This window comes from Vespula pensylvanica, chromosome 9 (assembly GCF_014466175.1).
Source record: "Vespula pensylvanica isolate Volc-1 chromosome 9, ASM1446617v1, whole genome shotgun sequence".
In the NCBI taxonomy this organism is placed as follows: Eukaryota; Metazoa; Arthropoda; class Insecta; order Hymenoptera; family Vespidae; genus Vespula; species Vespula pensylvanica.
In genome coordinates this window covers 1100173-1127767 of record NC_057693.1, presented here as the reverse complement: position 1 = coordinate 1127767, position 27595 = coordinate 1100173, and the positions used below count along the sequence as shown (strand labels likewise).

Genomic DNA, 27595 nt, shown 5'->3' with positions numbered 1-27595 from the left:
TTTTTTTGATAAAATATGTTATCATAATTTATCCAATTTTTCCCAGGCAATAGGGGGAAAATATTTTTGTCCTGAAAATAACTTTCTATCTTTCTCTGTCTCGGATTTTTTTCTTTTTTTTTTTTTTTTATCCCTCTTCATTGTTGCAAAGGGAGACAAAAAAGAATTGCAGATGTACAAAAGTCACGGTTGGTAGGTATATCGATGCAAGTACGCACGTGTATGCGTGATTGTGCGATCGTAGGTGTGTTTGTGCGTGCATACACGTGTGTGTATGTCTGTGTGTATGTTTGGTGTGTTCACCCATCGAGACATTGGGCGTTCACGTGACTCGGTCGCACGTTTGACATCGTTGTGTATCCTCTCTAAGAGGAGGAGCTGGAGGAGACTCCCATTGTTCGCCGAGCGTGCGAATCGCCGGCGTTGCGGCCGGTGCACCGTCTCACAAATAATAACATTTACGGACACGAACGATAAATAAAGTCCCAAGCCGAAATGCCTACCGGACTGGCGCCACTTTAACTCGTACTTTAGCCGTCCTTTACTCACCGACCACCGAGACGTATCGCATCCACTACTTTTCTTCCTTGATCCTCTTCATCCAGTTTTTTTTTTACAACGTTCCAACTCGTCCAACTTCGAAATCGACGACGAGTTGATGCCGAGTCTGAAAAATAATTTGAACGCGAGGATTTCAATCGTTATATAAACAGCCATTAAAATGAGTTCGAGTTCGAAAGAGAAAACTCTTTGTCGCGTCGACGAACGTGTCTCTTTTTTACGTTCGAAGTATGGCTTTAGATTCTACGAGTAAATCCCTACTAAGAGCACTGAGAGTCAGGATATAAAGGGATGAGGAAAAAAGTTGAAAGAATAAGACAAGAGAGAAAAGAGAGACAGAGAAAGAGAGAGAGAGAGAGAGAGAGAGAGAGAGAGAGAGAGAGAGAGTAGAGTAAAGAAAAAAGAGAGGATATATGCAAGTACAGGATGGCGGAGCAAAGGGTGGGCAAAGGGGAGAGAGTTTCAGGTGGCCATTTAAGGCTTGGACATTTCGTTCTGTCACCGCGTTCCGTGTTCACCGTCGACCGTTTGCAAGGAGGCCACCTACGCGCGCCGGTGGTCCTGCTTGCATTGTTTTATAAACGGCCGCCATTTCTCATGATAAGGAGAGTAAAACGAAGTTAGACGCTAGTTTTCTTTTCGCGATTCCTTGCCTGTACGCGGTACTTCTTATCCTATTTCTCTCTTTCTCTCTGTTTCTTTCTCTCTCTCTCTCTCTCTCTCACTTTCTCGCTATAATATACCTACTTACATATATGTGTGTACATGTGTGCCTACCTATAAGCTTTTCTTCTATCTCCGATACGATATTTCCCGCAGCCGGATTAGGCGAGTCTCTTCGACCTCTCCCGACCCTTTCTCCTGATAAAATAGAAACTAAAAGTATCGTAGCCCTTTTTTGCTCTACTATCTTCTATCTTCCCTCGAATTGCTTTCCAATCGTTAATCGCGTTTCCATTCGTTCTATTCTCTATACAATACGCAGTTGTATGTTATAAGCGTTTATATAAGATTTTTTCGAGAATCGACAGATTATCATTTATTTCTTTTTGTATAATTGCATGTATATATATTTATGTATTATAATTATAATATTTTATTTTATATATATATATATATACGTATATGAACATACGTATAATATATAAAATATATATACATATATATTCTTTTTCTTTTTTGTTAACATTCCTCATCTCCAACGATTCTCTATGATTACCTTTCAAGAAATAATTATATATACCAAACTCAGTGATAATTAATTCGATGCTCAAAGTACGTGACTTTGCATTTCCTATAAATCATCTATCGAACTTATGCCCTTTGAAGATCATCAACGTTTACACGTACTCCTCCTTTTCATCCCTCTCACTATCCTTTTCAAACGATTTCTTCTCTTCCATCTTTACCGGCACCATCACCAATCCATTACTTCAGGTCCATTCAACTTACGAAACTCGTACGCATCTTGAGTGGGCGACTAACTACATGTGTCGAGCGTAGGTGCACTCCGAGAAAGTGCATCGGCATTGTCCCGCTATTAACACTTCGATCTCGACGATATTTAAGCCGAGACCTTGACTCCCGATCTCTACTCTCGAACTTTGAACGGCCTTTCATCGATCGTCGAATCGAATTTTGCGTCCTTTGAAGATCTCTTTGATCTTTCAGAGGAAAAAAGGAAGTGAAAAGAAAAAAGAAGAAGGGAAATGTAGAGACAATTGCGTTACGTAAATGATTTTTAATCTGGAGATAAATGATAATTATTCTACGCCTTTGATTCGTCGTGATATTCATTCTCTTCTCGCTTTTCTATCACATGCTTACTATCTATGTATACGTTTGATCATGCATTTGCATTGGTACATACATGCGTACTACTCCGATTGCGTAATTTTGCAAGGAAAAAAAAAAAAGAATGAAAAGGAACTGCCTCATCTATTTTCCACGCGTTCGGTCTCTTACGAGATCATTCATGCTCCGCAGGCTATTAATTAATATGTATGCGATGCGTAATCTTTATTACAGTCGTTAGATGTCCCCGTCGTGGTTCTTACCGTTACACAACGTGAACGCAAACGTCACGGAAACGTGCGTGTTAGTGAGATAATTTATAGGCTACTATAACCGCGCGTATCTCGCTAACGGACAAAGAGATACACTTTAACCGGTTCCATACGAACAACACGAACCCCGAATGAACGCTATGAAATCGTAAGTATAATATATATAATAGAAATGTGAATTTCCAAACGAAACCAATTGAATATTATATAGTGGTTCGCATTAAAGGATTATATTAAAGAATTAACAACGTTCTTTCGAGTTACGAAAACTCCAGATGGATTATTTCTTTAGTATCGGTTTTGAAAATAGGACATAATCCCACGTCGTGCGTTAAACGCCATGGGAAATGCGAGTTGTGAACGAATTAACGGGGGTTTAGGTATGTCGACGATTTCGAGTGGCACTCGAAAGAAAGAGAGAGAGAGAGAGAGAGAGAGAGAGAGAGAGAAAGAGAGATTAAGTGGCGTTACGATCGTAAAGTTTTAAGTATCCTATCTTCTTTTTTAATAAATCACGTGGTATCAGAAACTTCAGATAAAGCTTTAATTTCTTTTCGATATTCTTTATTATTCCTTATAAAAATTGTGCAATCGTCTTTTTACGAAAGTAATTTTTGTAAGCGATGTTCGAATCGAAGGGAAAAGAAATCAATCTGAGAATAATCAGTTTTGATTTTAATTAAAATCGCGATCTAGCGATTCGAATAAAACATTTTAGTTTTGTTAATAATATTTAGTTCGAAAAGTTCTCTTTTTAATCTTCTCCTATATACTTTTGAAAGGAATCTATCGTTCAAATTAATGAACGCTTATGGGAAAGATATGGTATCGGTTGATCTTATCTGCGATTTCTCGCGTACATTTCGCTCGACAAATTTAATATGCGCGCACGCATAACCGTGTTTCCTCCTCTCCTTTTCCCTTCGTGTGCTTTCGAATGAGCACTGAAGCAGCATGAGCACGTTACAAGAGCGACCGATTTATCGCGTGTTTGTGAGACTCGTATACAAGTACGTACATAAGTATGTACGCGACTATCTTCGAAGTTATCTTGTTAATTGAAGAAAAATTCGTGTTTCGTGGGTGCACTCGGTTTCCTGTTCATCTCACACACTACTACTATTGTGTTTACTAAATAACAATACGCAATGCCAACGAATCGAGCTTTCTTTATACTTGTATTTTTTGTTTCTTGTTTCTTTTTTTGTTTTTTTCTTTTTTTTTCTTTATTTTTTTCTTCTTTTTGTTTCTTAATTTTTTCTTTCCACTTCTCTCTTTTCAATTACGAATTGAACAATGAACAAATTTATCTTTTTTATTGATTTCAGAATGGCGAGAGACTCTTTATTGGCGCGCCAGGAAGTTGGTACTGGCAAGGTAAGCCATTTTTTTTTTTTTCGATCTTTGATATAATTGAGAAATCTTTGAAGTTAGAATCGATGAAACATTCTTTCGTTTTCTTCTCGAGCAAGATGTTGTTTGTAAGAGATATGAAAAATGTCAACAATGCTGTATACCATATTCTATCGTTCTAACTGTACTTTTTATCGGTTTAATTAATTAATTGAATTTAAAAAAAATTGAATTCTCATGAAAAGAGAAATAACGATTTGAGCGATTCAAGTCTCTCAATGACGAAGATGACGAAATTTGTGTTTCATCGTAAGTATAAATTTTTCTTATTATTGTCTCATGTAAAAATGGATTGAATTTATCTATCCACGCTATCTGCTACTACAGGACGATTCAGAAGCGGCAGAAACGAGACGGATTATTATTAATTTGAATTAATATTTTTAAGTGATTTAGAAAAGATAAAACGTTTCAGGTCAACTATACTCTATCAGCACGTCGATGAGATTCCAATTCGTGGCAACTACGTCCTTCCTTCAGGAAGAAGTTGCAGGTACCGCGTATTTGCAGCTGCCCAAATCTCTCTCCCCTTTTCTAATAAATAAAACAAAATACATGTTTAAGTGATAGTCGGTTTTTAATCAGCTACCCATTTTTTCCCTTACACTATTTGTTGCAAACCACTTAAAAAACAAAACAAAAATGGCAAATTAACACGTGTTGCTTGATTCCTACGCTGTTATTTCGAAAATTCGTCAAGAAAAAAGATCTTCGTAGGAATGTGTCGTCGAGTAATATAAAAAGAAAAAAGAAAAAAAAAAAGAAAAGAAAAATCTTCCACCTTTTAATACTCGCTTGGCAGTGGATCCTAATCTAAATCTATTAATCATAATAACGAGTAAATAGTTTGGCGTTAGATTCGTTTGAATTTTTTAATTACGACGCTTGTTTTGTGCCTACTTTGTCAATAACACACAACAAAAAATTAAATAAGAAAACAACAACAATCGAAAACATTAACGATTGAACATTAAATTCTAAGATCGATGAAACGAGCTTCATGAACTTTCATTATTCGTTAATTACTGCCAGGTCAGTTTAGGATGATCAGGTCTAACAGGTGCAGGCCGCTTTTTCCAGCTTCACGTCTCAAGCAGAGCCGTTCAACGTAACGTTGGATCCATCTATCCTGCTACTTGTAATCGTTCTAATCGTCGCTCCAGTTCTTCTCTATCGTCACGTCTTTCAAAAGTGATCAAGACAGCTGGAATGTCCCTGCGTATAAATAATGTCACTACCGATACGATACGTTTACGCTTAAAAGCTAAATATTAATATAAATAATAGTGTATCGCTTGTAAACCTGCAAACACATAGTCCATCGTTCGAGATATTTCACGATTGCGATTCCTCATAGTCGATGATTTTCATGAAAAAGAAATAAAAATCTTGCCAAGGAAAGAGAAATCTTAAGCAAAAATAGAGAGAGAGAGAGAGAGAGAGAGAGAGAGAAATATAAATAATTGGATTAAAAAAGCAATCGTGAAAGAAATACGTACATGGACACCACCCACTCGAGCGAGATCGTTAGTCACCGTCTGAAATTTTTCGTCCTTAAAGACACCATACAATTCGCTTTGCAGGTCAAGCATTTTCGCAGCCGTTGAATAGTCGCGCCAAAGTGATGTTCACAAAGGAAGCTCCGGCGAACGAAGACGACAGTTACATGGGCTACTCGGTCGCCGCGGGAGACTTCGTTGGAAACGGAGACAGTGGCACGGCTGTTGGTGTACCCAGGGGATCTGGTCTTCGTGGCAAGGTAAGATATGCTCTGACCTTACCTGCTAACCAACGATAAATAGCTACCTAGCCTAATCGTAATTTCTTTTTATAACTCTTTCTTCTTATTCACCGATTCTTCTTTATAAAAAGAAATGTCTATTCGAACGTGATTCTTTTCTTTTGTTCAAAATAAAAAGAAACTGATAGCCCTTCGGTTTATTTTCATTTTTACGAGCTATCATACCATAAGCATGCCTTTCTTATATCGTATCGATGACTATCGTATCTTAAAAGGAACGATCTTGAAAAAAAAAGTTTCCATATCATTGTATTGTATTTTATTGTCCTGTAACAGTACTTTCGTATCATTCAATCCGACGGATATATCTAGATATTTGATTTTTAAATAGAATACCCGGTATATGTTATTATCTTCGTTGTTCTAGGTCGTACTCTTTACCTCCAACATGACCAATCATCAAAACGTCACCGGTGAACAAATGGGTGCTTACTTCGGCTATTCCGTAGCAGCTGGTGACATTGATGGTGACAGTTTAGACGATCTTATAGTCGGTGCACCGATGTATACTATTCCGGACAATCCAGAAATGAATATCGAAACTGGAAGAATCTATGTTATATATCAAGGAGGATCTCTCGAGAAGTTCCGAAAGGTTGACAGCAGGTATGGTCGAATGTAATGTTTCGAATTTTACGAAACAACATTATTCCGTCGATCTTAAAATTAAATTATATGGATTCACATTTAAAGGAGAAACGATTAGTTTCCTTATCTGAAAATAAGAAAGAACAGAAAAATTCGAAGAATTTTCGAATCTCATCTAGTGTTCGCTGAACTTTCGCGATAAGCTTTTTATCTCGTTTTTTCAGAGACGGAGAAAGTAATCGCGGGCGTTTCGGTTTGTCACTGGCTTTTCTAGGGGATATCGACCATGATGGTTATGGTGATTTCGTTGTTGGTGCTCCTTACGGTGGAATAAACGGTCGTGGAGCCGTTTACGTTTATCACGGATCGAAAAACGGTGTTTTAGAGAAATATTCCCAAGCTATTCATGCCGAAGAATTGAACGTACCAATTCAGACCTTCGGATTTTCCGTAGCTGGTAGCTTAGATCTCGATGGCAATCATTATCCTGACTTGGTCGTTGGAGCTTACGAATCCAGCTCAGCATTCTTCTTCAGAGCGCGTCCAGTCATCAAAATGGATTCTTTCGTGACTTTTGAAACCGAATCGAAATTGATCTCTTTAGATGATAAGAATTATACTCTCTCCGATGGTACCAGAGTTACTTCTCTACCATTAAGAGGATGCTTCAGATACAGTGGTGATGGTGTCCTATCAAGATACGTGTTCAACGTTCAATACGTCGTCGACGTTAAGAAAACAAAGGCTCCGCGATTGTTCTTCATTGAACATGAGAATAAAAACATGATAAACAAGACGATCACGCTCGAACGAGATCAACAACTCTGTCGTACAGTACAGGTAAACTGGTCTAATTCTATTTAATTTTCTTATCACACTTGTAAGTTCCTTTTTTTTTTTTTTATTAAACGTATTATCGTTTAGGTTTACGTGACACCAAATATTCGTGACAAATTGACATCGTTGGAAGCGGAATTGCGTATAAGTTTGAAAGACGATCAATTGCCCGATAATCGTCCACGAGATCCTAGGATATCTCTTAGACCTGTTATCGGTGCTACCATGTCCAAAAAGGATTCGTTATCGATAAGAAAGAATTGTGGTCCTGACAACGTTTGCATACCTGATCTACAGCTCAGTGTTAAACCAAACGTCGAACGATACCTTCTAGGATCCGGAAAGAAATTAGAACTGGAGATTTTGGTGATAAACAATGGCGAGGATGCGTTCGAAGCTACTTACAATATCCAATTGCCAGCTGGCATCGATTACATCAAAATCGAAAGAATCGACAAGACCGAAGTACCTGTACAATGTTCGGCCCCTAAACAATCGAACAACAATACTTTGCGTTGCGATATCGGCAATCCTCTTCCTCAAAGACAATTGGTCAATTTCAAAGTACTCTTGCAACCTGTAACGTCTAATAGTATGGCACCGTCTTACGAATTCTATATGGAAGTCAACACGACCAATCCCGAGAACGGTACAACGACCAATGACAACAGCTGGCACTTGTCCTTACCGATTTGGATCGAAACGGAATTACTCGTGGAGGGTGAAAGTCGACCCAAAGAAATCTATTACAATCCTTACAATTACACTGCGACGAACGTTACGACTGAATCAGAGTTTGGGCCAGCAGTCATTCACAATTATATTATATATAATCAGGGACCATCGGATATACTTGAAGCGGAAGCATTTCTGATATGGCCTGCTCAAACACTTGCTGGTGAAGAGTTGTTGTACTTGATCGAGCAACCGGAAATGACCGGGCCGATTGCTTGTGAAACGGCAAATGCTAATTATCTCAGTCTTCAGGTAAGTGATAACATTGACAAATTATGTTGATTTGGTTGGACGTTATATTATATTCATATTTGGTTTCAATTTGTATTTGTTAGCTCGATCAACGAAGAAGACCGTTGCATCAGAGCTATCCAGATCCATCTGGCGTAATCTTGGACGAATCTCATTCAGGCAAAACGATCAACGTACAAAGAGGTTTCGAAACATTACAATCTAATAAATCGAATCGCAAGGAAGAGAGCGATGTAAATAGTGGCGACAGTTCGGACATCCAAAAATCACGACACTCCTCATCGTCCTCTACAAACGTCGTTAACACCGAAACCAGAAGGATACAGCTTACTTCCAGTGGAGAACAACCCGGTGTGTTAACCACCACATATACGCAAAACAGTTCCGGAGTGACGAGTAGTGCTAGTAATAAAGCCGACGGAATATCCGGTGTTAACAGGGCAATTATTTTTCACTCCGATTCCGATGGTTATAGTGGCAGTTCGACGAATATAGGAAGTGGTTTACAGACAACCGTTCAAGGAAGTAATTTCGATTCGAATTTATCCAACTTGGATGAATCGCGTAATAGAAATTTGAATTACAGTAGAAATGTTGAAAATCATTGGAGAGAATCTGGTAGGATTGCCTATGGAAATCAGGAAAGTTCCTTTTCTTCAACGGGTACTCCAATGGTGCATATCGACGAAAACGAAAGCATAAGACAGTACCAGGAAAGTTTGAAACAACAAGAGGAAGAACGCCGTCGTCAGGAACTGGAAACTTTGAGAATTGAGGAAGAGGCACGTTTGAAAAGGGTACAAGAGGAGAGACGTTTAGAAGCGTTGGAAAGAGCTGCGGAGGAAGAACGTTTGTCACGTGAGAGACAACAACAAGAGTACGAACGTTTGCTCTTGCAAAGACGAAAGGAGGAAGAACGTAGACAGGAGGAAGAACGATTGAGACAAGAAAAAGAAAAGGAAGAAGATTATGATTACGATGACGAAAAGATTTACGACGATACTTTTGAAAATCATGATACAGAGAAACAATCGGGATTTATAACTGGCGACAGAGAGCACGTTATTGGTAGCAGCGAAATAGAATTCCGTTTACGAAATATTAGCTCTAATCAAGAACTAGAGAAACTCCTTGGATCCTTGTCGAAAGAAGCAACCGGTTATCAGTCGTACAGTAGACAAGGCAAACAATATGTTCAGTTTATGGGACGATTTAGAACGTCCTCCGACAGAAAGGAGTATATAGAATTTCAGGATGGTTCTATGTTTCCGCTGCAGGATCATAGAGGAGTACAAAGTTATGTTTCAGTATCTACCGAGCCACGAGATAGCCGATTCTTGAGAATAGAAGGTCAGCTTTTGATTGGACAGGATGGGAAAGGATATATCGTGTTGAAAGATGGTCGTAGATTTCCTTTACAAGGGTCTTACACTTATACAGAAGAACGTACTTATACTTTGGGTGGTGGTCCAGGTATCAAATCTTCTTACAGCAGATCTCGACAAGAAGAAGGATCCAATATGGAGAAAGATTACGAGACCAGATACAGTTCGCACGTTGACGAACACAAACGAACGGAGGATAGACAAGTCGATAGCAGAGTATATGGGAGAAATCGTTTCGATCTCGTTGGCGAGATAGATCCAAATCATTTGAATTCAAGATTCAGACGAGAAAATGATGCCTTGAGTGTAACCGAGTTTCGAAAATTCGAGGAACTCAATAGACACCGTCGAGAAATCGATGGTAGTTTTTCTTTGGATGAAAATAACCCAATCAATCGTCGTCAGAATCCTTGCAATACCACCAAATGTGTTACATTGCGTTGCGTCCTTGGACCTTTGAAAAAGGACCAAGAGATAACGATCGCCGCAAGGTATCTCGTTAACATCAGGACTCTGAAGAAAGTTGCATTTCAGGAAAAAGTTAAGGTCTCCAGTCAGTTGGTAGCACGCGTTACCAAACAACCCTTCATCGGTACACCGATTGAGCAAGTAGTAAAGAGCCATGAAATTTATACGAACATCGAACCTACTATTGCTCCGTCCTCTCCATATGTCATTCCACTTTGGATAGTAGTTCTGTCTGCTTGTGCCGGAACGATAATTTTATTACTACTCATCTACTTACTTCATAAGGTAAGTCAAACTATAGGTAAAGAAATTAAAAAGTTAATCCTTATTACCATAGACGAGTCGTCATCTTTAACATATATTCTCTCTGTTAACAGTGTGGATTCTTCAAGAGAAACAGACCTTCCGATGCTCCGGAAAGACAACCCTTGAACAGGAATGGTCATTTCCAACAAGGTGACGAACACTTATAAAAAGGACTCTACTCGAACTGAGTTATTAGACATTTTTTTGCTCTCTCCGATCGAATCTATTCACGTTTCGATCGTGCATTGGAAACCACGGAAGAAGTGCCTTAACGGTCTCGATGTCCAGCTAAAGGAGGAGAAAATGAATCTACTAGATTTGATCGTCTCACGAATAACGTATATACCGCTGGTGCATCGAACGATGATAACGCGAGATTCGTTATCGTTAATACAGCAATACTGCCACTTAATACTCCTTCCAGCTCCTGCAGCAGCTCGATCACGCAAGTTTCTAGTCAGGAGATGTTTTCTTTTTACGTGTAACTTACTTGAAGCCATACCTCACGTGTCATCAGAAGCGAAAGAAATTCTAAGTTCTTTTTTTTTTTTTTTTTTTTTTCTTTGTTCAACCTCCGATTGTCTCTATATATATATATATATCTTTTTTTCTATTGTAAAGAAGTATTATACAAATATGGTCAAAATAATAGAGAGAGCGAGAAAAAAGAAACAAATATAAAGCATTTTAGACGCTCGTGGAATTGATATTGAACCTTCTACGAAAGAACGAGATTGCCTTTTGACGGATCTCATTCGCTTCTGCGATCGACGCCTATGTGGGTTCCTCGTTACATCTGGGAAGCAGGCTTGGCAGTACGCAAATTTTTAATTATTTATTAAATTTATATATATATATATATATATATATATATATGTATATGTATGTATGTATGTAGGTATGTATGTATGCGTGTATGTATGTATACCACGTAACATATAGTAAAGCGTTTAAACATACGAGGAGGGCTGCAGCCATGCCCCAGGTGTATGTGTGTATAATTTTGTAAATTATTAATTATGTTATTATACTTACGTACGGAGAATAACCTAACGCAACAGACTGTGTGTCTGATTGTGAGATAGATGATCAGCGACCGATAAAATACAGAAATTAACTTGTACATACAATATTCAGGCGTAACGTTAAAGAAATATATATATAATGATATTAATATTAAATGCTTTTCTTCTTTATTCACTGATTGTACCAAATTAATTATCTAATTAAAAATATTGTTACCTTATAAAAGAAACTACAATATATAAAAATATATATATATACATAATATATATATATATATATATATATATATATATTAAATATATATATATATATATATATATATATATATTAAATATATATATATATATATATATATATATATATTAAATATATCATGCTAAAAGAAAATATTAGTTTGAACATGTACACGTGATTTAAAAGATCTGAAATGTGTATTAGTCAGTGAAGTATTAGGTCATTGTAATGACTTCATTGTAATGACCCAATGCAGAGATTTGATCATTTATTTTGTCGATATTTACTCTGTTCAATTGTACCAATCTGTAAGCAAAAGAACCTTCAGAACAACGTCATATCAAACATTACGATTGAATTTTATTTATTTTATAAAATGTATTTATTTATTTGTTTATAAAACGTTCATCCGCGTTAAAAGGGACACAATTTTGCAATAGATTTTGACTTTATTTTCAATATTTTTCATTGATAAAATGTATACAAAAATAATCTATAATGAGTACAATTGTTTTTTTATTTTTGTAAAATATATCACTATCTCCTGAATGTGTTTGTGTTTCGAAAGTTTCATATAAAAAGATAGAGTCATTAGCTGACGATGTTCGATCGCCTGGAATAAATAAAGACGCCAAGATCGTTACGAGAACTAAAATTCATCGGTAGAAGTAAAGATTATAAAAAAAATACATTAATCATTGTATCCTAAGAAGATACAAAAGTATAATGTACGTTTTTAGTACATTTAAAAGGAAATGATTACGATCGTGTAAATATTATTCTGTCACAGATATAGCAAAGTATTTCCTGATACTGATTACTATTTCTGTACACGCATTAAAAATTCGTTCCGAATTAACAGGGATAACAATATTGTCGACATTAGTACAATGAAAAATTAAAAGAAACGTCGAACGTATGAAACAACGTGAAAAAATTTCTGATCTTCGATATGCTAATATGCTATGGAACATTATATACAATTAACTATTGATTATTAACAATTTAGACACAGTCTTTCTGAATTCTAATCAACAAGAAATTGCATAATTTTAATTACCTAAAAGATTAATAAAATGATCTCTTTTAATTCATAATCAATTTCGATGTAACAAGAATTCGATATCTCATCGATAACGAATCACGATATAAATGACAAATTCCGACTATCGGTGCGAATTTGAAAAGATTCTTTTTTTTTTCTTGCACCTATTTTTTTTTTTCTTTTCTTTTCTTTAAACCAATATCAATTTCATATACCCGTAATTTTAATTTCCACACATTAATTTTATCATTTTTAACAATTGTTCATATTCGCTCGCATATTCGTTTCTGTAAAGTTGATAATTTATATCGATGACAGATAGATAATCGTCTGAAATGTATAAAAAAAAAGGAGAGGGGGAAAGAAAAAAATCGAAAACAAAAAAAAAAGGAAAAAAAAAGAAAAAGAACTAAATTGGATTATCTTTTAAATTTAAATTTTGTCAGGCGAATTAATTTTTGAACTATTTACTTGGCCTATTATACACTCAAATGCATTTATCACTTGGACCTCATTATCATTTTCTGATTCAATGTTCTCAGTTTCATCGTTACACTCACTAACCTCATATCAGCTATCTGGTACCTGCAAAGATGAAAGTTTGTATTAATTATGAAGGTAATAAATCGTTGATATTATTACAAATAAAATACTAACTTTCCATTGTAATTGGGTCCCAATAGTATAAAGTTCTTTGAGGTTCTCTGCTAATTTGCCTGAACTTTCCAGTTCTTTGTACTTACGATATAACTCCAGAGCAGCTCGTGCATCTTCCGTAGAATCGTGAGTTTCAGATTGTATAGTTTTACCTAAGAAATGCCACGTTAGAAAGCGTAACGATACCATACGATGATGAGGTAGATGAAACAGCCATACTGTATCTACTATTTGCTCTGGAGGCACGACCAAATTAATTACCCTGTCATAATAAAAAGAGAAGAAAAAAAAAAAAAATAATCATAAAAGAATCTATAATTAATTATAAGAAGATAATCAATATATTTAGATGCGATTGTGTGACTGATATAATTATATACCTAAAATCATTCTTTAATCCATGACCAACAAATATAATACCATTATCCACTAAAAATCTTAATTTTTGATACGTCGATTTGAGCGTTGTAAGATGTTTACTACTGAAATTGGCATCTAAATCTCCCGGTTGGATTCCACTGAATTTCGTAAGATAATCAACCACTTGTTCTTGCGTGCTAATGTAATCATCTATAAACGGTGTGCCTTCAAGTGGACCTTGTCTAAAAATGTAGACATATATATATATATATATATAGTTACCAAATATTTATACATAACTATATTCATTTTATTATTCAATTTAATTAATCATATACCCTCGTATACAAGTAATCCTCGCAACAGACATATGACTCGGTTTGATCGTAGACATTTTTCCGTCGCTTCGAAGTTCTGATTCCTCCTGATTCAAAGTAACAAATTCAGCGTCGATTCCTACTAATTCCCCTAAAAAAAAAATTAACAAAAGTCTTGTCAAATCTAATCTTCTAACGTTAATCGATTATTTTATCTATTTGTATTCCATACCTTTCTTGGGCATTTCATCCGATGAAAGAGGTGTGAACGTAATACCTGTCGTTCCTCCACTACGTGCAATGCATTTGTCTTCTCCGAAGACGTCGTACGTAAGCGGACTTACGAATATCGATGGTTCCGGAGCTGGAATTACTGTATAATGAAGAACACATGGTACTTTCCAATCAAGATTGAACCAAACTGCCTCCTGTGGTGTAACTGGAGATATACTGTAATAAAAAACATATCTCTTATATATGTCTTTACACGTTAATCAGCAAATTTATTACTTATAATATTACTTACCAGAAGTCGTTAAAGATATACCATTGAGAAACCGCACTTCCTGTTGATCGTTTGTGGTAACTCGGGCCAACGCGTAATAAGGCGACAAGGTTTCTTCTTTCCTCGTTATTTTTATCATCGACATAACACACAACCGCACTAAGGCTATATTGAACTTTACTCGTCGAGCTAGATATTTTTTCTTCAACATTTCCTGATCCTTTGTTTTCTATATCTGCACTTTCGTTTTCATTTTTATTTTGAATTATTTCTATAGTATTTGAAGTCCTTTGCGTATTGCTATCACCTTGTCCATTTTCTAACAAATTAGATGCAGTAGTATCGTCGATCTTTGGAGAAGAAATTTTCTCGACCAACATTTCACCGCTTTCGTTTATAGAAATTTCAATATTATGAGGAATCCACGAATGAGAATAGTACAAATGACTCGGAGGCGTTGAAATAGATGAATTAGTTGTAGCTGTGGGAGGTGTAGCTGGTGATACTGTCGACGTTTCTATTGAAAATATTATTAAAATATATTAGAGTATATCTTTAGGAAATTATAATAGATACTATTAAACGTAACTTTTTATTCTACCTGAATCCCGTCCAATATGTCTGAATCTACAACCTAGTCTGGTACAATTGCTACCGTATCGACATGGTTTCACAGTAATTGGAACAGGACTGGATGAAGGACTAGCTTCTTTACCGCTCAAAACCTTGCGGACCACGATGTCCATTTGATTTTGCCAAAAAGCTTTATCCTAAAATCATTTAATCGTTACATAAAATTCTATAATATAATAAAATCTATGGCTTAGGTAATTTTGTTAGATCAATATGTTTTACTTGTTGTGTATCTAAGCCACAATTTAATGCTAATATTTGAGGTAGCTTGGTCAATTGTCGAGATTGTAGAGTAGGCGTGAACTTTTGACATTCGTCGCACCACGCAGGTGTAATTTTTTCTGGTCTTAAACTTCGTCCAAGTATATTTGTAAATGGAACCTCTTCTGCTACAAGAAAGAAAAATTTATCTGTATATTATATCATCTTAATGTATAAATGAAAATAATTACAGGATAATATCTTACATGGATTAACTATCTCAGGATATACTAAATTACATAATAACATGATAGAATGTTTAGTAGCTTCTTGTCCACATTTCAAACAACGATGTATATGTATTTGTTCAGAACCAAATAGTCGACTGATTTCCGTTTCCTCGTCTCGTACTTCATTTTCTTCAGGAGATTTTTTATTACCTTGATCTACTTGTGATTTAAAATAATAGAAATCATTAGAGTATAAATATATCATCTATTAAACTACAAACTTACTCATTTACATTTGTGCAAAAGGCATAAACGTGCATTTTTGTAACATTGCGATCTATTAAAAATAAATTATATAAAAAGCACTCGAACAAACAATGCAACGCATTGCTGAACATCTAGAGCAATGTTAAGGTAAAATTGCGGGTCAGACATATTATCGAAATACGTTTAATTAAAAAGCTTCAGATGCAATATCCAAAAAATGCAAGAGTACAAAAAGATCCTAAAAATTCTATCAAGATGGAAACTATAAAATAATAAAGATTCTTGTGCCACTGTGGTAGTAGTACTTCATAAAACAAAATATAGTAGAATACCGTATGTTTCCAGTTGCCTCTTGTCATCTTTCGGATATAGCCCTGCAGCCTTCGAACAAGCCTGTTTAAAATATTTAATAGAGTTTGATGGAATATCATAAAATATGAGCAAAAGTCAGGTTAGAACTCTATAATAAATATTTATTCCTCTTTAGATAAATTTCCTTTCTTTCTTTCTTTTCTTTTTTACTTTATAAATGAATTTGAAATTTCTTAATACGTGTATTTCTCAATTATTCATTTGATACCTTATACCAACGCACAAGTTCTAACATATCTTTTTTTTTGTATTTTATGGCTATGTATAAAATTCTATTGAATATTTTAAGCAGAATATAAAACATGATTACATACAGGCTGAAAAATAAACACAAAAAGTGCCCAGTGCTAAGGATACACATGAATTGTGTTTACCTTTCGATGTTATCCACATATATTTACCATCCTCCTCTTGCTTTCTCCTTTTCTTCCTTTCTTTATCATGACTTTTATACCGGGAACCAAGATCCTGTAAAATGCTAGGAAAGTCTTGCTCATTATAGACAAACGGTGCACATTTAGGTCCAGACTTCAAACGTGCAGCTTCTTCTTCTTCCTGCTGGCGTTTTCTAGTTTCTAGAATTTCGTAGTGTATTTGATGAAGAATGAATCGATTCCAACTCTAAGACAAGATTTTAAAAAATTATAAAGATCTTTTCGTTACGTTTAATTATACATGAATATATATGTGCACACATATATATATATATATATATACATATATACACACATATGTATGTATATTGATACTGATTAAATACCTGTATTAATCTGACTAAACTTGTTTTCCTTTTAGCCTCTGGATGTAAGTCACTTAAAATAAGGCCTAAAGCTGCTGCTTCTGGGACAGTTCTAAAAGCTCTGAGGAAGTTGGCTGCTTGACAGGGTAATCCACGAGATGTATCCAACATGTGAAACAGGAATCCCAGTTCGCATGACAAGCAAAATTCTCTTTGGCATGAATGTGAAAGTAATGCAGTTCTTACAGGTTCACAATAATAAAGTAACTGTAATTATAATGATGTATTATTATATCATGGATATATCACACATACACACACTCACACGCACGCACGCACGCACACGCACACGCACGCGTACATACATATATATATATATATATATATATATATATATATATATAACTTAAGGTTTTATGTGCATATATATATAACTTATATAATAAAAATATTTGAAATTATTTCTCACACTTACCTGTAACATCGCATTACAATAACTATTTGGAAGTGTAGCTTCAAGACCGCAAAAATTCGTCCGATTGTACTGATCAAAATCAAATTCATCATAACCGATTCGTGAATATTTCACCTCAATTTTACGGTAACGCTTTGGTATTGCCACAAAAGTTCCGTCGTCTGTTTTAGCTCGTGAATCTGCCGCGAAAAGTTTCGTGACTACACCACGTCGTTTTTCCAAATTGTAAGGTATCTGTAAAAGAGGTATTATTTATTTTTATTCTAATAATGATTATATGAATAATTCTTTCTTGATAGTAAAAGTTGTATAATTTTGTTATAAGCTCTACATAAATTAATAAGAATTGTTAAAAAATAAATAATACCTATTCGGAATTCTTTGGGCGCGACTCAAGTAAGCAGCGCGATATTAATGCAAGGCTTATAAATATATTATTACAACTTTTTATTTCATTCAAATACAACTTCAATTATACATGTATCAAGATAGCACAGTCTATGCATAAATGTAGTATTTATAATTAAGCGCAAAATATCAAAAAGTAAGCAGTGTGTGTAAACGCTTTGATTATAAACATAGTATTGTTATGCTAACTTGAAGACATAGAGGATTGTCATATTAATTGATGAAATTTAAGGGTTAATGCTATAATAAAGAAATACTGTTTATCAATTTTCGAATGTTCTGAATGCTTTTAACTCTATCTTTTATAATTTAGAATGTTTTTGAGGACACGTAAGATTATAAGCTAACTTTGGGATATATATCATGATCTACAGCTTCTAAAGTGCATATTTTAGCATGCTAGGGAATCTCTTTTGCATCCTCCATCTCCAAATTACTTAATCAAATCTTTTTTTTTTTTTTTTCTTCTTTATTTATAGTTTCTCCTAAAATATTTTTTTTCATTACATGTAACCCTGCAATTTCATCAAAACCCTTGGTACGGTCTTGTCTTCACTGTTTCAGTTGCTTGATTTAGGACAAATTTACAATTATTATAAATTGGCACTATATTGAAATAATAATATAAGTAAAAATTTACTCATCGGTTTGTGCTTTTAATTTTGTTTTTAATAATAATCGAAAAAAAAAAAAAACATCATTTTGTCATTCAATGATTTTTCTTTTACTGTGGTAATAGAGGAGTTTAATATTGTAATTTATTTTAATTATTAAATATAATTAAAAATATAACAGTCTGCATTAATGAGATCAATTAAGTGTTGAGCATATTTTTTAGTTGTTTTGTAGTTCGTAAATTTATATAAATCATTTTAAACCGAATAACACATTATTTCAAAAATGAAATGGCAATTCCATGTCATCATTTGGACAGTATATTTTTGATGTATACAATACACCCTTTTATTTTATGCATTATCACACTGAAATTACTAGAATATAATAGACTAGCTTATGAAAATATAATATCACGTTTTCTTAACAATATTATGTTCTACAGTTATCACGAAATATTATCAGTCTTAATAATATATCTTTTTTCTTTCTAAAAAATTAATATTTTAATTATATTGAGCTTCAATTTCTATATTGCAAATAGCACAGAGATATTGCCCTTACATTGCTTTAAAATGGCAAGACTATACTGATATTGTTATTAAAGTAAGATCTTTAAGGCATTTGATAGTTAGATAGTTTCGCGATATTGTCCTTACAGCTAATTAAGTCAGCTGTATATCACGGATAGCAATACACGAAAGAAGTGTCATTAGATTATATTTATTCAGAATAGTGTTGCTTTTATGTGAAGGACTTCCGTTACCGTTTCAAAAATTAATCACGTAGTAAATATTGAAGATCACTTAAAAGCATCAAAAAAATAATTCTGTCTGTGTTATTATTTTATCTATGGCACGGTAAACAATATATATATATATATATATATGTACATATATATGTATAATCATATCAAACCTTATGAATGAGATAACATTTGTTAACTCCTGAATTCAATTCAGAATATAAATAAGAGATCTTTTAGAGGATGCAAAGAGAAAAATATATGTTTTAAGGAAGTTTGAAAAGAGATGGAGGAGAATATTGTAGAAATTTGGGAGAATATTGTTTCCTCACTTGATTGCGTCGAAAGGCCTGAGGATTTGGAGCATAACCTATTGTTCCTTGCATCTTCATTGTGCGTAGAATTTCAGGATCAATTGAAGGAGTTTTCCTGCAGATTAATAAAGCAGTACGCATCGCTTATTAAATTAAATATTACATTACGTCATATAAAATCTTGACATTTTCATAATTTAAAATAGATTTTAGCAAAACAAGCATTTTTTAGAAGCAATAGCAATATGATTATACCTGTATATCTTCTTTAATAATTCTTCTGGCCAATCACTTAATAACGGATGTCCGGTATACATAACAGGTATCGTACTGAACGGTGTAAGATCATCATCAAATGCAATAGGTTGAAGAGACTCAACAGGATCAGCAAATTCTGTAGGTCTGTTCAAAGAAAACTTCATTTGTCTATTCATTATTTCAATTAATAAAATACATATGCCATAGATACTAACCTAGAAAATGTATTAAATTGAGGTTCAGAAGTATTCGTAGACATTAAATGTATAGATCCTGCTGAATCTCCAAAACAAAGACATTGGGATGTAGATGATACATCAAATGATAGTATCATCGCTCCATTGGTAGCAACCTATAATTACATGCATGAACGTGTAAGCTACATACAAAAAATATGTATAATAATAATCTGAAGTAAATCGTATAATCATTCACCTGGTATAAACATGTCAAAGGTGGTTGTACATTGGCATAGATTGTATCAAGCAATTGCATTTGTCCTAAAGGAGAAACAACGGCAAGTCGGCTGGAATAACTTGGGAGGAATTTTAATAGAAGGGGATACACCAGCGTTGTAACAGGACTCAAAGCTCGCATTTGTCTTAAGTCATACGCCATCAAAAATCGATCTACCGTTAGACCTTGGCGACTATAGATATTACAAAATATAAATAAATTAAAAACATCTAAGTAATCCCTTATAAAAAATACGAACTATTTAACGATTACTATTTTTACCTATTACTGAAACCACATGTAACAAGATAATTTCCCTGAACATCAAAATCGCTAAGGGAACCGCTATGAGTATCAAAAGTATGTTCTATAGACAACGTATTTGGATCCCTGAGATCAATTCTTCCTGCTGGATTACCAGCACATATAAGTCTATTATGCTGCCTTAATATTGCACAACCATTTTCTCCCACATGAACCTAAAAATGAGAAGAAGCATTTATAGTTGCCAGTATGAATGTGATTTATAAATATATCAGAATATCTTACTAATCCAGTTTCCTTCCCTCTAGTAAGATTAAAATCAATTAATTTTTCTTGATGTCCCCCCATTAACATCCTAGTTGGAGAAATTTGAAGCATACACTGCATATCTACCATGTTTGACGATCTACAATTTTATAATGTTTAACATAGAGGTATATAGTTACGTTATATAAGTATATGTCTACATACGTATGCGTAAATATTGGTATGCCACGTCTTAATTGACATCGCAATATGCTTTGAGTAAGCACCAAAATGCCTTCATCTAACGGATGGATTTGGCGCACCTCCTGCGTTGCATGTACTTGAAAGGATGTATATTTTTGTACACCAGATCCATAATAAGATGTTACGTGACCCTATAAAAAATGTAATTATAACCGTAGAAATAAACAGAGTTTAAGATATGACAGAGCAAACAATATGACCGATAACAAATACTAGTTAAGAAGTTATTTAAAGTTTAAATACCCCTTGATTTCCCATCCACATAAGTTCCTCGATGGTATCGAAAGTGGCAGTAGAAACGCCAAACCTATCTCCACCATCTGCGAGCAGTGTTCGAGTTTCATGAAATTCAGCTCCTATAAACTCCTCTCCAAATTGTTCCGAAGCAGGTACATACTCATCGCCTGGTAAAACATAATTAGAATCTCCCCCTAAAAAGCAAAACTAAAAATTATAACCAAACTAAACAAAAAAAAAAAAAAGAAGAAGAAAAAAGGAAAAAAGAAAGAAAGAAAGAAAGAAAGAAAGAAAGAAAGAAAGAAAGAAAGAAAGAAATATTGAATCTTTTCGCTCTTAACGTACGGGAAATCTTATTGTACGTAATTTTACGAAAAAACATGAAACAAATACACTTCAACGTCCATTTTTAACGCAACTCTATGCGAAAGCTATTAACCGAAATAAACACTACAAACATGATACACACGGACGTGTCATTGATGATGTGAAAACGATCGCAAAAAAAAGATCGGTACGTACATATGTAGCGTCTGCAAAAATAAATTTACATTTGACGAGACTGAAAAGAACAAAAGAATGATATCGTCATATGGAGCTAAAAATTTGGCGCCTTTTCTAAGCTTTCATATATCGAGCGATACAACGCACACACACACACATACACACACACACACACACAACGAACAACACACAGAGCCAGACAGACCATATCACGTATTTGAGTTCGCTCGAAACAACGGACGGTTTTCGCGCGTTTTTTTTTTAATCATTTCTCTTTTTACCCTTGACACCGAATAGAAATAAAAAAGAATCGCAGGTAGAATGTAACACGTTTAAAAAACTCACACAGTAGTTCTTGCTCGTCCCCGCCACTACCGGCTGTCTCATCCGTTACGGACGGGTCGTAGTGACTTAAAACCGGATAGTCCATGATCTCTCTCTCCCCCCTTGCTCCACCTCTTTTTCTTTCTTTTTAGTCTTCAGGTCGATCGATTTAGGAACATTGAATCATCATCGAAGAGACTGAAAAATTTACGTCTCGACGATCGGCGTCGGTCCACTCTCATAGCACACTTTTTGTAACACGCACGTACGCATGTAAAAGGTACCCTCTTTTAGTCGCCTAGGCAACTGCGTGCAACAAGCGAAACTTTTAGCACACTAATATAAATCTTTTTTTTTATAATCGAGGAACACGAAGTCTCGTTTTAAACGTTCTTCGCATTCTCCTTTTTTTCTTCCCCCTCTTATTTTGCACAACGCACGATAACGCGAACGAATCTTTTCCCCACGATACCTTTAATTCATGATTCCGCTTTTCTACGTTTCTTCTCTTCGTCTGACGACGACAACGACGACGACTCGACGACGGCGACGACGTGAAATGGCCTTGAAACCGGCGCCATCTGTCATCGCTCAGAAACGCACGTACGCGTTTTCTCTTTCGGTGTGAAGTTACCGATAGAAGGATCTTTTGAAATCTAACGCGCGAAAATAGTTTACTTTTCGCTACGAGCTCATGCTTTTTATATTTACTTTTCTACATCTTTCTTTATTATCGCAAGATAACACAATATACGTTGTTTAACTTCTTTTTATCGTATATACTCTTTATCCTATATATCGGAACGAAAGGGGGATTAAGATAAGATTATTGACTTATTATTATCCGATGTATTGGAAATTTTTTTTCTCTCCTTTCCTTTTTATACTATTAAGATCAGTCTTTGATATACTTCAAGTCTGAAAATAAAATATCAGAAAGGCGAGCGAAGCGTAACGGCGTAAACAAAAATTTTCATAGAACACTGGTGTTCATGTGTATGTATATATATATATATATATTTCGTAAACTATAATTAACATTTTATGTATCACATGAAGAACGACGAAGATCACAGGGTTAGACGGTCCAAGTATCTCCTAACGGAGGGATATAACGATTGTTCTTTCTCTTTCTTTTTTTTTTTTTCTTTTTTTTTATTATTACCAAAATATGTCCTAACTCGTTAGTTCTCTAAAATATACTTCTTTCTTTTCTTTTCTTTTCATTTCTTTTCTTTTTTTATGTCTCACTGTTCCCTCTTACACAGACATATTTATATCCTTTCGTCAAGTAAGATTACATTACTTCGAATTGAACGTAAACAATTCGTTTTTTTGACGTTGAACTTCATCGACATGTTTCTTTTTCTTTTTCTTTTTTTTTTTTTTTTTTTTTTTTTTAGCGATATACGTAGTCCGTCTGCTAAAAACGTAACGCCACAATTAACTACGAAATTAAATGAAAGGAAAGGAAATATAAAGTATTTTCTTTTTAACATAGATGCAATAATAAATGATCTTACACAATCGTAGATGAAAACAATTAAAAATTCCATTTGGAGTAAGTACGGACGTAAATAAGTAAATTCGTTTTATACGTATGATATGATACACAGTTTCAGATGCAAACGGCAGTCAGATTCTTCCCAATAAGAAATGATACGTTTCACGTAAAAGTTTGTCTCCATGGATGGGCCTTAATTCGAAGCGTGTGTGTGTGTGTGTGTGTGTGTGTGTGTGTGTGTATGTGTGTGTATATATATACACATAAATATATATATATGTATATGTATATATATGTATATAGCTTGGATTTGATAAACGGTCCTGGATATGATCGTTGTGCGTCGTGCATAAAAGACCTGTTAAAGTATCGGAAATTAAAATAAATCGAAAAGATAAGCCCCGTTACGATAGAATCAGGTATCGACTTTTAAAACGATGACTCTTTGCAAGAACGTTCATCAATTGATATACGTCGAGATAAGATGGACGTGGATTCCATAGCTCCTTTGAATGCACTTTACCTTAATGGCGACGGATCAAACGTGTACGATGATGAAGAGCGGTGATAAGTACTCCGATTTCTTCCTCGGACTCGGCCGATTGACGTCGTGACATTCGTATATTTGGCGTGCCAGTGGCCGATGGAGCTGATCGTTTATTGTTAGCCTGATGCGTTGGAAAGGAAGAACGTCGAATAAGCGGGGCTGGTCGTTCACCTGTAAAACGAGTCGGCAATCCCATTATATTTTCAGTTAACTAAACGATCTTAATTACTTCAATTTACATTTTCATACCCAAGAGGTGCAAAGAAGATCGATGCATTCCTAACAATTCGAAGGATCTTTGACTCTTCATTGGCTCTCTTGGAAAGAAGCGCCTTTGAATCGGAAGATCAATGGTGGAGCTTTTTCTTGAAACGATGTTACCTCTCGACGAAGTATCCTTATTCTTTTGTTAAAGATATGCGACCTTTTAGACGTTTACTCTGATTTTAACATCGAGGAAGAAAGAAGATAAAGTATTTTTCAACATTGAGACGAGCTAGATTTTAATGATTATTAAAGGTAATATAATGTTATATGTTTCAAAGTAGATAGAGAAAAGAAGATGAAGATTGATCAAGAGAAAGGCGATACCTTGTCCTTGGAGAATCTAATCCGAAGTACTTCGACCAAAGCTGCGATCGCTGAAACGAGGAGCATCGTCACGAGTATGTGTCCTGCAACTGGAACGGATTTCATTCGACGAGATCTATTTCGAACGAATTATTCTATTACATTTTTATCAGTATTCTCACCAACGATTTCCTTCGATTCCTGCGACTCCTCTTCTTCACTGTTCTTCACGTCTTCTTTCTCCTTCACTTTACCCTCCTCCTTCACCACCTTCTTCTCCTCCACTCTCTTATTCACCTTTAGCACCACCTCGTTGATCGGTAGAAACGAATCGTCCGTCGTTTCCTCTTCCTCTTTCGTCGGAACTTTTACGTACGTACAGTTTTGGTCGTAATCGCTGTAAAAGATCGATTTTATCTGATCCTCGTAACGATGTCTTCTGCACCGTTTCAATTTTCTATAATCGATCAACAATTCTAACATCTCCTTGTTCTTCGCCTCGGCCGACAATATACCGATATCGTTATCACTGTCATTTTCGTGACTTTGGGCATCGTAATTCGTATACAAGAGTAATTTTAACGGTAGAGACAATAAAATACCGAATATCGTGAGAATCAGAAGGATACTAACGTTGATGCCCAACGATAAACGTTTCTCCGTCATCCTGACGAAATGTTAAAAATTGATCTTCGTCCTTGTCGTTCCACCGTTAATAAACAATTCCATTTTACGATATTCAAAGCGATTTAATATCCGATACTTTGCACTCTTTCATAATGGTATCCTTTGCGTTTGATCACTCGAGGTCAACGATTTTGTCAACGATCGTTCCTCTTCGAATTTTTTTCATTTTTTTAATCACATTGCCGATCTTTTGTAAATACACAATAGAGAAAGAGGGAGAGAGAGAGAGAGAGAGAGAGAGAGAGAGGGAGAAAGAGAAAAAGTAAGAGAGAAAGAGAAAAAGAGAGAGAGAGAGAAAAAGAGAATAACACTGAGACAATACTTTTTGGTCGTTATCGGTCAAATGTACGACGGCTCAATGGATTTCTACCTCAGCCATCTCTCCTTCTTTCCTTATTGAGACGCAACTGTTGCGCATTATGTTGTCGCTGCAGTTAGAAGCGAACCTGGATGTCCGCTGATATTGATTTCCAGGTAGGCCAAGCTACTAGAGCGCAAGTCCTCGACACATCGTACGGGTACGAGCGAGGGGGAGAAACGTACTATGTACCTAAGTACGCAATTCCTCTAACCATTTCGTGCTTATGCACGACAAAAGGTTGCATCTACACGGTGCAATGAACACGTTCAAGGACGAAGAAGAAGGAGATCGTCTCTATGATCGTTCTTGAAAGATAGAGAGAAAGAGAGAGAGAGAGAGAGAGAGAGAGAGAGAGAGAGAGAGAGAGAGAAACTCTTAAACATTAGTATGTAGAACTCACGATTGGTTTCGCTTAAAATTAAAATTTAGATTTAATCCAAACGATAGAAGCAATAGGAAAAAAAAAGAAGCAGAAGAAAAAGAAAAAAAAATTCGATTAGATACAATAGATAGCGACATTATCGACTACGATGATATCGCGGTCAGCAAAATCATAAGCTTTAGGACTCTACGGAGATGGCAAGTAAGGATGTTTCGAGATCCGAGTTAAGTCGTCGGCTCTCTTATCGTCAGATTTCTTATTCAGACGTAAGGTAAGAAGGTGGAACAACGTTCGCGAACGATCTCCCGCGTGGCGCGTGCATATATAAATAATATTAGACAATATCAAATGAAAGTTCGCATCTTTTCGCCGGTCAACAATGGACCGTAATACAGCAACAAAGGAAACGCCCGCGATGGTGGCAGCGGTACGCCTCGGCGGCATTTATAAAAGTAATAAAACGGTCCAACGACGACTCTTGGGAGTAGCAGCGGCCGTCGAAAGATAGAAGGAGAGAGAGAGAGGGAGTGAGAGAGAAGGGAGAGAAAGAGAGAAAAGAAGAGTACGAGAGGAAGAGGGGAAGGGACAGGAAAAGAGAGCAAAAGGGAGAATGAAACACAGGAGAACAGCGACCCGACCCGACCGACCGGTAGCTCAGCCAGCACACGTATATCTTGCTCTGCTACACCGCACTCTGATTCTTCGAGGTTCTCATTGATGGTTTTACCTCATTGTTATATCGTTCTCCTAACGGAAAAAATCTTTATGCCCTGTGTCGCAAAGTACATTGGTCATCGAGTTAGTCGAAGCGGTAAACGGGTATAAAAGATAAGAGGATAACGTCCAATTAAAGGAACCTGTCAGGGAATATCGCATTTTTATCATGGTCACATCCATTAACGGGCTTACGAGAGGCTAGGGTGATCGTTGAAGAATCATGGGGGCTATCTGAAAGAGCGTTCGTTCTCGTTTCGTCGTTTTCCGTTCTTATAGTAGGACAGGTAATATCGGTAATACTCGGAGGGAAAGAAAGAGAGGAAAAAAGAAGGAAAGAAAGAGGAAGAGAGACAGAATTATCGTCGAGATGCGGGTACCACTGACGATGTCGTGTCTCTTCTCACGGTATGCTTCAAATAAAAGTTTAAGAAGAAGCAGAAGAAGACGAAGAAGAAAAAGACGAAGAAGACGAAGACGAAGAAGAAGAAGAAGAAGAAGAAGAAGAAGAAGAAGAAGAAGAAGAAGAAGAAGAAGAAGAGGTTGAGAGCCAGGGTATGTAGAGCAGATGCTGTGGCCATGGCAGTGGTAGCGGGGTGCGTGATTTTTCACCGCCGACAGCTCCTCCTTCGAGAACCCGCGCATTCCACCTCCCTTCTCCTTCGCCTCTGGCTCAGCTTCTTCTTCTTTTTCTTCTTCTTCTTCTTCTTCTTCTTCTTCTT

The 27595-nt window shown here is 35.6% G+C and overlaps 3 protein-coding genes across 10 annotated transcripts in view; 1 reads left to right on the top strand and 2 right to left on the bottom strand.

The window, feature by feature from the left end:
- LOC122631926 (integrin alpha-PS2) overlaps positions 1-11593 on the top strand; it is a 49791-nt gene extending 38198 nt beyond the window's left edge. Inside the window, exons 6-13 of one of the 2 annotated variants that reach the window (XM_043818152.1) lie at positions 3956-4004; positions 4456-4533; positions 5624-5799; positions 6209-6447; positions 6654-7269; positions 7354-8253; positions 8337-10391; positions 10484-11593. In XM_043818152.1, the coding sequence (XP_043674087.1) occupies positions 3956-4004; positions 4456-4533; positions 5624-5799; positions 6209-6447; positions 6654-7269; positions 7354-8253; positions 8337-10391; positions 10484-10579 (4209 nt within the window). In that variant the 3' untranslated portion in view covers positions 10580-11593. The remainder of the gene's footprint in view (positions 1-3955; positions 4005-4455; positions 4534-5623; positions 5800-6208; positions 6448-6653; positions 7270-7353; positions 8254-8336; positions 10392-10483) is intronic. The other variant, XM_043818153.1, reaches the window with a different exon arrangement.
- A 435-nt stretch (positions 11594-12028) lies between these two features.
- On the bottom strand, positions 12029-22943 carry LOC122631927 (PAN2-PAN3 deadenylation complex catalytic subunit PAN2). 7 transcript variants are annotated; one of them, XM_043818161.1, is made up of 21 exons: positions 22130-22943; positions 21287-21505; positions 21005-21174; positions 20819-20939; positions 20552-20748; positions 20249-20462; positions 20029-20165; positions 19811-19957; positions 19574-19670; positions 17474-17707; positions 17020-17265; positions 16634-16880; positions 15657-15839; positions 15412-15578; positions 15146-15326; positions 14578-15073; positions 14284-14501; positions 14073-14202; positions 13755-13976; positions 13375-13636; positions 12029-13302 (listed from the first exon to the last, which is right to left on the bottom strand). In XM_043818161.1, exons 2-21 carry the CDS (start codon positions 21305-21307, stop codon positions 13288-13290), a joined length of 3705 nt encoding a protein of 1234 aa, XP_043674096.1. In that variant the 5' UTR covers positions 21308-21505; positions 22130-22943; the 3' UTR covers positions 12029-13287. The 7 variants fall into 7 exon arrangements, with proteins under 7 accessions (XP_043674096.1, XP_043674089.1, XP_043674092.1 ...); XM_043818154.1 differs by having other exon boundaries at positions 21287-21474; XM_043818157.1 differs by having other exon boundaries at positions 15158-15326; positions 21287-21474.
- Positions 22944-23097: 154 nt separating this feature from the next.
- On the bottom strand, positions 23098-25682 carry LOC122631928. Its single transcript, XM_043818162.1, has 5 exons — positions 24912-25682; positions 24751-24839; positions 24409-24562; positions 24136-24330; positions 23098-23970 (listed from the first exon to the last, which is right to left on the bottom strand). The coding sequence occupies exons 1-4, from the start codon at positions 25393-25395 to the stop codon at positions 24137-24139; spliced, it is 921 nt and encodes a 306-aa protein (XP_043674097.1). The 5' UTR covers positions 25396-25682; the 3' UTR covers positions 23098-23970; position 24136.
- Positions 25683-27595: the final 1913 nt, after the last annotated feature.

Excerpts from the sequence above, each read along its gene's own strand:
- LOC122631927 (XM_043818154.1), bottom strand. The coding sequence starts at position 22,214 with ATGGACTATCCGGTTTTAAGTCACTACGACCCGTCCGTAACGGATGAG. Across the intron at positions 20,940-21,004 it reads ATACCAATATTTACGCATAC|ATCGTCAAACATGGTAGATA; the intron begins GTATGTAGACAT and ends ATAAAATTGTAG. Across the intron at positions 15,074-15,145 it reads GGATTCAGGTAGAATAAAAA|AAACGTCGACAGTATCACCA; the intron begins GTTACGTTTAAT and ends TATTTTCAATAG.
- LOC122631928 (XM_043818162.1), bottom strand. The coding sequence starts at position 25,395 with ATGACGGAGAAACGTTTATCGTTGGGCATCAACGTTAGTATCCTTCTG. Across the intron at positions 24,840-24,911 it reads GGAATCGAAGGAAATCGTTG|TTGCAGGACACATACTCGTG; the intron begins GTGAGAATACTG and ends AATCCGTTCCAG. Across the intron at positions 24,563-24,750 it reads TTAGATTCTCCAAGGACAAG|AATAAGGATACTTCGTCGAG; the intron begins GTATCGCCTTTC and ends CTTTAACAAAAG.